Genomic DNA, 11432 nt, shown 5'->3' with positions numbered 1-11432 from the left:
TAAACTTGAGGGACTTATAGTGCAAAGTCTATGTCTTCCAAGTTCAGCAGGGCAAAGTACATTGACCATTATTTATTTACACATGGATATTGATTGCAGCAACCTATATTCCAACACACCTGAATACCTTAGCATGCCAATCATGTAACAATTTCTACACCCGCATTGATTATGCCATTTCCTGGGGTCAAAGACTTGCAACATGTTCATTAGCAGCATTTTAGTTAGCCATCTCTGGTTTTGGCATCTTGTTATCTTTAACAGAATCATTTTGCTTGATAACAAGCAGAGAACATTTTACGGCTTCTCCCAAAGAATATATCAGGTCTCCAACATGTCCCAACTCATCAAATTCAGGTCGGCTGTCTTCCAGCTCTGCAAGCACTGCTGGTGGAAATCTCCCTTGGCCCACAATTACTAGTTCAAATTCTCCTCCTTGTCCTATTGCTTTCACCTCATTGATAAGATTGTGTGTCTCCTTCTCTACAAACTCTATCTCCCCAGTCCATTTCCTCCTGAAGTCTATGAATATTGAGTCGTCCAACTCCTGTCAGAGGTCAGCACGGGATTCAGAAAACTATGAAACTCCAGTTGAATGCAGTAATAAGTACTAGCATTTTACCTGTTCCCTTGAATATTCATTCGGTGTGATAGATATTTGATGATCCTTACTATTAAATGCTTGAGATGAAGATGGCCGAGTTTCTATCATATCTTCCAGATCTTTAAACATGGTTAACCTAACAACAGTAACCCTCATTACTGGATGCCCTGCCATCCTGCAACCTAACTCCAAAGCTTTCTGGCTATCTGGACCACCCAGGAAGAGAATGCATACTTTCTTGATGAGAGCATTATCATCTATTAAACTGTGTTCGAGTGCAACTCCAAATCCACCATCTACTACCAGTGCCACAGAGCATGGTGCATTAGTTAGCACCATCTGGTTGACTCCTCTCCATCCAGTGCCCAAATTCATTAGTATTTCTTCATTTCCCTCTCGCCTCCAAGCCTTATGGAAGGGCAGGAGGAGCATGGCTGCCCTCTTCTTTTCAGCTACGTGGCAAATGTCCTCATGCATCGTAGACAAAGAAGAGATCGATGCTGTTGGCCGAATTGTGACTTTGCTGAGTTGACCGTAAACCTTGAATGCAGCTACTATTTGGTTGCTCAATTCGCCTCCTTGGCGGGAGCATCTAACGCAGGATAAGCCGTTTCTCCGAACCCGCTGTACCATCCGTATCAAGGAGGAGCGATCAGTGAGTTCAAGCAGTTGCATCACATAGAGCTTCAATACAGGTTGCTTGGTGGATCGGCATAATTCAACAAGATTTATGAGTGATGGTGAATCTCCTGGTCCACGAATACACATTAGGATTCGGAGCTCTTCTTCCAACTTTGATGTCGATGATGTTTCCAGCCGAGCGGGAGGTGAGAGTTCTCGTGCTGGTCTATAGATGAACATTACAATTGGAGTGGTCATGAAGGTGGTAAAGAGTGCCATCAACACTAAGATAGCAAACATCTCATCATCCAGGACCTATTTGAGGAGGACAAGGAAAAAATTAACTCGATTTTTTAAAAATATCAAGCGTTAAAAAGTAAAATTAACGTTATATACACTGATACTGTACACAATACGGATATATGTATATATAAAATATAGATTTCAAATTCAAATTCAAATTAATTGCTCATGCATCTAACGATGATAATACATCAATTGTAAGTGTATAGAAAATTAATCTTAAAAGGTAACAGTTAAAAAAGTTTTTATATGCATAATTTCCAAAAGCACAGCATGTAGAAAGAGTCTAACCAAAAAGCAAGAGCAAACCAAAAGCATGAATTTGGTTTATGCCAACATAATATCATCAGACAATTTCAGAAATATTACATAGCGCTCAAAAGTTGCAAGAAATATCCATTTATCTCACATTTCATTGAGATGGCACCACTAATTATCATCGGAACGTATGAATTGACAAGATTACCTTCTCTACTTTTAATTGGCAACCATATATTAAATTATTTTTTTATTCTAATAATCATTTAGGAAAAAAATCTGCAAGAAAAAAATTGTAGTTGATAACAACAATAACTTTTTTTTTTTTTTTACAATTATCTTGCACTTAAACTCGTCTCTAAATTTTTAGCCCTCCCATGCCTGCTTTATAGTAAATTATCCTCGTTAGTTTTACATTTATTTAGGCAAAATAAGTTTGGAAGTGAAAATAGCAAAATCCAAAACATATGGTTATTCTAACAACTACTTTTGCACTTAAACATGTCTCTTTCCCCACTTTTAATTCTCCTATGCCAACCTCATTTTAAATTTCTCTTGTTATTCTAACAACTCTTTAGGCAAAAAAAAAAGGAACTAGAATCCATTAATTTAAAATATTTTAACTTAAATATGCTCCCTCCTACTTTTTGTCCTCCTATTCCAACCTTATATTCCTAAACCTCTCCATTCTATAAAAAAAAAAATTGATGCAAAATAATGTGAAAAGGAAAATTTTGAAATTCACAAAAGATGACCATTCTAATAATTATTCTTTCACTTAAACACCTCCTTTCCATTCTCTCATCCTCCTATGTGAAGCTTATATTAAATTAGCATCTCTATTGTAACATTTATATACAAAAAAAAAAAAACTAAGAGAAAAAATCAAAATCCAAAAGAAATAGCTATTGTAAATATTATTTATCACTTAAACAGCTCTCTCCTCCTTTATTCCTCCTGTGCCAATCCTATACTAGATTTCTCTTGTTATTCTAACAGTTAGTTATGCAATAAAAAAATCTGAAAAATAATCAAAATTGGATTTAAAAAATCACTATTTGCACTTTACAGCCCACACCAACCACAACTTTTTAAGCCCTGTAATGCAAATCTTATATTAAGCACCAATTTGGTAAAAAATTCAAGATAGAACAATACAAAGTACATTTATGATTATTCTCTCGTAAATGATTATTCTATGAATAAATTAATTATGAGATTGGTTAACATTATCATAAGAGATATGGCTGGAATGGAGGTAAGTGATACATTTGAATTTCAAGGAATGTCAGAAATATTAGCAAAACTTTTGGAGATGCTTCTATAATCATTCCTGATGTTTTTGATATGCATCGATATATGACATAAATTAAAAAATAATTTTTTTCCTTTTTAAATATTCTAATGACAGTCCACAGCTAGAAGGTAATAGGTGCATCCAGAAACAAAAAAGAAAGAAAATAAATAAAAATAAAAACCTGCTGCGTAGGGAGACCGCAATGTGGTAAATCTTTGTTCTAAAGTAATAAAAATTTTCCCAACACAATTTAGTTGCACTAAAGCATGGTCCAAGAATATATTTAATGAAAAATTCCTTTCGTATTTCACGGTTCTAGAGATACAAAAGTAGAACAATTGTGGCTACCATTTTTAGATACTTCATCTAATACAACTTTTAATAAAAGTACTTAATTATTAAGTGCTTAAATACTTTTAAATATATTATTTGGATACATAATTCAATAAATACTTATTGTATTGAATAGTGTGTAATTTGAAAATTTTTAAATGTAGTTTCTTAATTTACTTCATATATAGGATAAATTGATTAAATTAATGTTCTATTTTTAAAATACAAAAGATATGCTAAAAGCACCAAATTTGATCTTTTGCCAAAAGTGCTTATAATACCAAAAACTTCACTCCTAATTTTATGAAATGATATTCATCAAATACTTCAAAAGTATTTTTATCACCCAGAAGTGATTATTAACCAAAAGTACTACAACCCTCAAACAGATCTCAAAAATATCAAAAGGCCTGAATTTGGTGGCCTCCCACAAAATGTTCCCCTATTCAAATTAATTTGCTTCCACGGAAATCTTCCTATTCACTAATATATTATGAGTAAATTTTATATACATTGTCAGTATATATATTATTATGGTTAGATAGATGTCACATGAGTAAATTTTGAATTTTAAATTCATACTTTACATATGTATCATATATCTGATAGTGATAGTGTATACACTAACAGTATATATAAGATTAATTCATATTTTATTTAGAAGTTAACTTGTCGAAGGTAACTTGATTACACAAGTATAGACGGTGGAATTTAAATAAGATTAAAAGATATAGATGTGTGACCAAATAATTTTACATTAGTTACGAAACTAATATGAGCCGATTAATATGATTTAGTCCAACTTTGATACCATCCACATTTCTAATAAATCTAAATTTACCTTTTTATTATAAGCCCCTTTTCTCGTAAATTCATATTGCTCCAAATTTAGTTTTTCTTTTTCCTTTTCTGCCTTTGTTTTTTATTTAATCTATGTTTTATACTTTGTAAAAACTCCATACATCTCTTTATTCATCATGCAATAGTTTTTCAATGTAAACTTTTTATTAAATTTCATTCAATCTTTTCCTCACCTCATTAAACCCAAAAAGTAAAAATAGATGTTCGTTTGATAAGCTAATGTAAGAATAGATGTTCGTTTGATGTTAGTGGACCATTGAAGGTGCTACCAGTTTGTTTAAAAACCAAATGAATTAGAAAATTACTATCTAAGGGTTAGAAAGCGTGACCTGTCTAGTCACTTGGCGTGCTGTAGATCAAATGCTGCACTAGTGCACCCTTTAGATTTTTTAACTACATAGTGGAGCACCTAAAACCCTGACCTGTGACCTAAAGAAGAACGAGACATTTCCATCAAAAAAAGAAATAATAAACCCAACTCCGCCACTTTATAATTTTATAACTAAGTTCACAAATTCAATGGAGGGCACTGCTGCACTAACTCAACCCAGGGACTTGTCTCATCACAGCCGCTACAGCCAAGGAATCAAATCATTTACTTATTCTTCAAATATACCTGCTTATCTTGGTTCATCAATAAGTCACTACAGTTACTACTAGGCATAATAGTGGCTAATGTGATAAATATCCAACTCAAATGATAGGAACATTCGTCCAAATAGTTCTCTGTTCCCTTCCTTGTAAGGTTTTCGGTCTTTTTATGAAACAAAAGGGAAAAAAATAGATGTCTCACATGCTGCAAAACAAGTCCAAATTAGGGTCCCTTAACCTTACCGGGGAACAAGCAATGATTAATCTCCGCTGATGTTAATCCAATAAGCCTACCAATTTGATTAAATCTCACCTTTTTCTCCTTGCCGATGTTTAGAACAATCAATTCAACGAGACCTTTGGTGTTCATCAATACTCCAAGGGCTAGTGACTGCCTCACAGGAATCATGCACAGAACAGCCGCAAAAAAGGTTGCCAATATTTTCCCAGCACAAGCTGTAAAGATAGTGAGCACCAATAGCCCCCAGGCCTCCAAGCCGCGTATTTTGGTAATATCAGTTTTTAATCCGCTAGATGCAAAGTAAACTGGCAGCAGAAGCCCCGAAACAAAGTCCTCGATTCGTTGCACCAAACTTCTAGCGAATTCTCCATCACTGGGAATGGTCAATCCAAAGATAAATGCACCAAATATTGCATGAATACCTATGAGATCAGTCATAAATCCAGACACCATAACTGCTGCTAGTGTTAACCATATATAGGCTTCATGTATATTGCTGCCCTGCCGGGCCACCCAATGCATGATTCTTCGGACAAAGACAAGCATGAAAGCAACAAAAGCCACCCCAGAGAGAAGTACCCATAGTGAGATTAAGGGACTCCTGTGAGCCCCTGTGCCGCCTCCTGCGAGAGCCACTGCCAGAGCAAGCAAGATCCAGGCAGAGACATCGTTGAATGCCGCTGCAGCCATTGCAGTTCGGCCAACGTCCGTGGTGAGAAGCCTGAGCTCTGCTAGAATGCGAGCCAGAACTGGGAAGGCGGTGATTGACAAGGAGACTCCCATGAACATGAGGAGCTGGCCGTATTTGTGATGGTTATCTCCATTGACTACTTTTCTGGTCAGAAAGGTGAGTCCGGCACCAAGAAGAAAGGGCAAGGACATGCCTGCAGCTGCTATGCCAAATGCTCTCTTCCCGCTCCTGCGAATCGAGCTCAAGTCGAGCTCAAGCCCTACAAGGAACAGAAAGAACAAAAGCCCCATGCTGCCTACGGATTCAAGGATTGGAGTGCTCCATGCTGGAAAAATCCACTGCATGAAATCTTTATTCCGGCCAAGAGCAGAGGGTCCAAGTAGGATTCCACCCTGGAATATAGACATAATAACACTTGCAAGTCTAAGAAGCTAAAAAACTGAAAAGATAGCCAAGAAGAAAAATGTGAGCAGTATTTAATCCATACGCAGTAGTATGTACCAGTATTTCGGCAACAACTTTCGGTTGACGGAGGGGTTTGAAGAGGAATTCAAGGACACGGCTAATGAGGACGACTATGGTGGTTTGGATTATTAACAAGGGGAATGCAAACTGCAGCGGATTATCCCCTTGCCATGCGCCACCTGAGGAAGTTTTAACTGAGGTGACGTTAAATGCCATAATAGTGCTATCTGGCAGCTAGTAGCCGCTAGTCACTGGGTAATTGTGGTGTTCAGAATTTGAGGAGTTGCACAACAATATATAGCTATTTTGGAACCACTAGACTCAGTAGCCATAAAGGAGCCTCTTTGGCATGAAAAGTAACTTTAATTTTAATTTTAATAAAATGACAAATATTTTAGAATATTGTAAAATGAAAATAATTGCACTTTTAATAACATAAAGGGAGTAATATAACAAAATATGATATTACTAATTTATCTATGAATCCAGTAAAATACAACTTGTGAGTTGCTAGATCCCAACCTGAAACTAGAACCTAATTCTGATTCGCCTGCTCTTACCTCTTTAAAAGGGATCAATAAAAGGCAGGATATGGATTTGACCTAAGCTAACTGGAATAGAATTTTAGAATCTTTCTTCTTTTTTTTTTTTGCTTTTTTAATGTACTTGTTCTTTTGTTTTTTTTTTTCAAGTATTTTTGCTTTTTTTTAAACATTATGAATCTAACTCGAAAAAAAAGATGTCTGTGTAAATACATACTTTCTCTGTCCTAATACTTCCTTCCTCACTCTTTAGGAATCCAATTTTTTAATCATAGTACTTTGATTGTGATGTTTGCATTTCTCTTTCTAATTTTATCCCCCAAATTTCAAATTTTGAATTTGAATATAAGATGTACATGAACAGAGGAAGGGAAGCCCCTCCTGGACAGTTCGATTGGTCACAGGAAGCCTCCCAAAGTCCTGTTGTCCATTCTCCCCCACCAGGGATCGAATCCTAGTGGTTACCGGTTCGAGGAAATGGGGCCTCTTCTCTCGGGTTTCAAGGGGATTAGTCGGGTCCGGCATACCCGAAGCCCGGATACCCCCTAAGTAAAAAAAAAAAAAGAATAGAGTAAGGGACAATATTGAAAATAGATACTAAAGATAGTTTTGACTTTTGTACCTAAAGTGCAAGTGAATCAAGCTACTTGCGACAAGCTTGATGCAAGAAACTCGACTCGACTCGATTTTATCGAATTTGACCTCAAGCTTGAATAGCTCAAGTAGTAAATCGAGTCAAGTGTAAGGTTTAAAATGCTATGTTCGTGAGCGTACTAAAGTATTTTTATTATTTAATTTTAATTTTTAGCATTTTTAACTTTAATTTTTTTACATTATGAAAATTTTAGCTTTAATTTTCTTATTGATGGAATTACCGCTTCCACTAAAATGTGGCTTTAAATTTTCATGATTTTAATACTAGTTTGAGTGTTTTGACTTTTATAATTGCACATGAATTATTAAAAAATTGTGATTAATTTTTTCTTAATTTAATTAAGCATGCCTAATTGAGCTCAATTTTGAACTCAAGTAGCGAGCTCAAGCGCAAATAAAAGGTACTCGATGAGTTCGAATTTAAACTTGAGTACGTCCATTTGTTAGTCGAGTTAAGTTCAAGTAGAATGATATTCCAGGCTTTGAATTTGATTTGATTCAATTACACCCTTATTGGTAACATATATAACAAATATTTGGGTATCGAGGGAGCATTATCTATATAGTGCAACTTTACACACACACATATATATATATATTGGAACTTGAGAAATGAGTCTTATGATCAAGTCTTCTTTAATCACTCTATAGTTGCAAGGCACAATTCGTGGATCGGATTGGCCAGCTTAGCTTGACTAGATTTAGACCATTCAATCCATTTTTGTTTTTGAATTAATCACAAGAAATCCCCTAAGGTTTGGTGTGTTTTGCAATTTACCCTCCAACATTTTATTTTTCATACTTTATCCCTTCCGTCAGTCCAAGTCAGCAAATGGACTGTTAAAACATTACAATTAATGAAAATAACCACCTTTGTAACCTTAAAATTTCTGATGAAAATGGCTTACTTCGTGTTCTATAAAGAAATGACCCTAGAAGTTTTCTAGTATGTTTTAAGCTTTCATCACACCGAAAAAACTTCTCTTCTTCATCCGCAACATTTGTAGATAAAACAAAAAAAAAAGTCTTAAATTTCTTCAAATTCATTTCCTTGTGCTTCCTATAGATGTTGTTCACCACACTATATGGATGAAGCAATACAAAAAATCTGTGGTTGCGGTAAGATAGCACCTTTGAAAAGATCGGAAAGAGATTTCTTGGATGTTGAAATTATAAGATTTGATTTTTACTATAGACTAATTACTTTTTACTTTTTTAGAAAAATAATTTAAAATATGAAAATTTTTTATTTAGAATTGTCATGCATCTAATTATTTCAAATGGCTAGATCTGGAACTTTGTGACAAAGAAAGAGAAATATATGCTATATTTTAGAGATACAATTGTACTTTTGATATCAATGGTCAGCACCATTACTCAATGTTTGCTTTGAATACCAGTCAAGAAATATAAAGCGAGAAAAATAAAATGCCGGGAGTTAAACTACAAAACATACCAAATCTTAGGGGGACTTCTTGTGATTAACCATTTTTATTTTAATTTAATGGCTCACGGGTGAGGTAGTTCGGCCCAACCAAATCTATGCTACAAATTATATAATTATATGGGTTAATCACATTTTATCCCCTTAAAGAATACCCCATTTCTCAGTTTACCCCCTAACCTTTAATTTTGCTCACTTAACCCCCTTTAGGACAAAATTGCCCTTGTATTACTTTGACTTTTTATTTACCTTGTTTTCCTTTCTTTTGTTTCTTTTTCTCTTTCTTCTTTATTTAATTCTTCCTCTTTCCCACAAAAAATTTCACCTTAATGATTGAAATTAAAAAAGAGGAATTGCAAAGATCTATTTTCTTCTTAAATGATTAAAAAAATATTCAAATCACTTTCCTAAAATACAATTTTTTTAGCCTTTCAATTCTTTTAATTTTGGATTTTCCTCTTTCCTTTCTAGTTTCTCATTTTATTTTCAAGAAAATATCATAAGATGAAATTGTTTTCCTTTCTTTTATTTCTTTTTCTCTTTCTTCTCTCTTTCATCCTTCCCAATAGAAATTTCATTTCAACGAAAATTTTTGTTTTGAGTTTATAATTGCATATTTCTAGGTGAAGGTTTAAAAGACATCAAAAACTAATTTTGATTTTTTGTATGATGCCACGTGTCACAAATTTCAATTGATGATTATTAATCAGGTCACAATTTCATCTTAAGATATTTTCTTGAGAATAAAATAAGAAATTATAAAGGAAAGAGGAAAATCCAAAATTAAAAGAATTGAAAGGCTAAAAAAATTATATTTTAGGAAAGTGATTTGAATACTTTTTTTAATCATTTAAGGAGAAGATAGATCTCTGCAATTCCTCTTTTTTAATTTCAATCATTAAGGTAAAGATTTTTGTGGGAAAGAGGAAGAATTAAATAAAGAAGAAAGAGAAAAAGAAATAAAAGAAAGGAAAACAAAGTAAATGAAAAGTCAAAATAATGCAAGGGCAATTTTATCCTAAAGGGGATTAAGTGAGCAAAATTAAAGATTATGGGGTAAACTGAGAAATGAGATATCTTTTAAGGGGATAAAATGTGATTAACCCTAATTATATTTGTGTGATTACTCGAACAATTGCATCTATCCCACCCGAAGATGTCCCTATAAATTTACAAATTATTGTTCCGTAATCATAGTGCCCAATCACTTTTTCATATAAAAAACACAGCACAGCTGAGTAATTTTTTTTTCCAGCAACGATAACATTTTTTTCTGCTAATGATAAAATTTGTATAATTTAATCTATCCTATTCTACATAGAGGGAAGTCTAAAGAGTAGTCTATACTAGATGACTTCCTTTGACATCTCCTTTGAATTGGAAATCTAAACTATTCTACAGAAAAGGAAGCTTAAAGAGTAGTTTATAATAGATGACTTCCTTTGACACCTCTTTTAGATTTTTAGGGTGCCTCCCTTGGATTGGAAGTCTAAAGAATAGTCTATACTAGCTGACTTCCTTTGAAAACTTTTTTTGATTTTTTTTCAGTACATGAGGGTTGGAATTCTCAACTATACCAAAGAAGTATTCTAACACCTTTTTGAATTTTTCCACTATAAGTGAGATTTAAACCCCCGACCTATAATTCAAAAAGGATACTAGCTGACTTCCTTTGAAAACTTTTTTTGATTTTTTCTCAGTATATGAGGGTTGGAATTCTCAACTATACCAAAGAAGTGTTCTAACATCTTTTTGAATTTTTTCACTGTAAGTGAAATTCAAACCCACAACCTACAACTCAAAAAGGATTGGTGCGCCACTAAATATATGGGATTCAAATCCTCGATCTACACGATTGTAGTAGCAACCAAACTGTGCAATGTTCCTTTCCAACTTACGTATATCAATGTGACACTTGTCAACTATTGTAGTACAATATCAATCGCTATTAGTTTCACTTTGATGTTTTTGACGACTTTCATACCAGATGGTGCGCCACTTGCATTATGTGTATATATATATATATAAATCCCTCATCAGCTATTAGCCTATGACAAGAATTTCTTTTGCTTTCCCAAAAGAACAAATAGAATATTACATTTTTGTCTTTCACTTCTTGGCATGCAGTAGTTGTCTTGTGACAAGTTATGATTACAAGGGTAAGATCGGAGGGCACATCTGGATGGAAGTTTCAGGCGTACTACCCTGACCGGTTCTATTGGATTAGAGACATTTATAATTGTCAGTAGCAAGTGTAGTGTGGTGTGTTTTCATGCGTTATTGCGTCTGTGTATATGTTTATTGTAATATTTTAATAAAAATTACAAATATCCCATAATTATCTATTAACATTTTCGGTTACAAATTATATAATGGTCAAAATGGATATAACGACTATATAAATTAAAAAGTGATCGTTATACAATTAATCTCGACAATTATTGACAGGTTCTAGATATAAGTGCAAATTTAATTTCAAAATATATCCGTTTGATTGCAAGTATACAAGTCTAATGGCAATTTAGGA

The 11432-nt window shown here is 33.8% G+C and overlaps 1 protein-coding gene across 1 annotated transcript; it reads right to left on the bottom strand.

Annotated features, from left to right (window-relative positions):
- Positions 1-220: 220 nt before the first annotated feature.
- On the bottom strand, positions 221-6481 carry LOC113782633 (cation/H(+) antiporter 20-like). Its single transcript, XM_027328508.1, has 4 exons — positions 6302-6481; positions 5182-6192; positions 623-1540; positions 221-547 (listed from the first exon to the last, which is right to left on the bottom strand). Exons 1-4 carry the CDS (start codon positions 6479-6481, stop codon positions 221-223), a joined length of 2436 nt encoding a protein of 811 aa, XP_027184309.1.
- Between the last annotated feature and the right edge of the window lie 4951 nt (positions 6482-11432).

The sequence above is a fragment of the Coffea eugenioides genome, chromosome 9, assembly GCF_003713205.1.
Source record: "Coffea eugenioides isolate CCC68of chromosome 9, Ceug_1.0, whole genome shotgun sequence".
Classification (NCBI taxonomy): domain Eukaryota; kingdom Viridiplantae; phylum Streptophyta; class Magnoliopsida; order Gentianales; family Rubiaceae; genus Coffea; species Coffea eugenioides.
The sequence above is the reverse complement of the archived record's forward strand: the minus strand, read 5'-3'. Positions and strand labels throughout refer to the sequence as shown.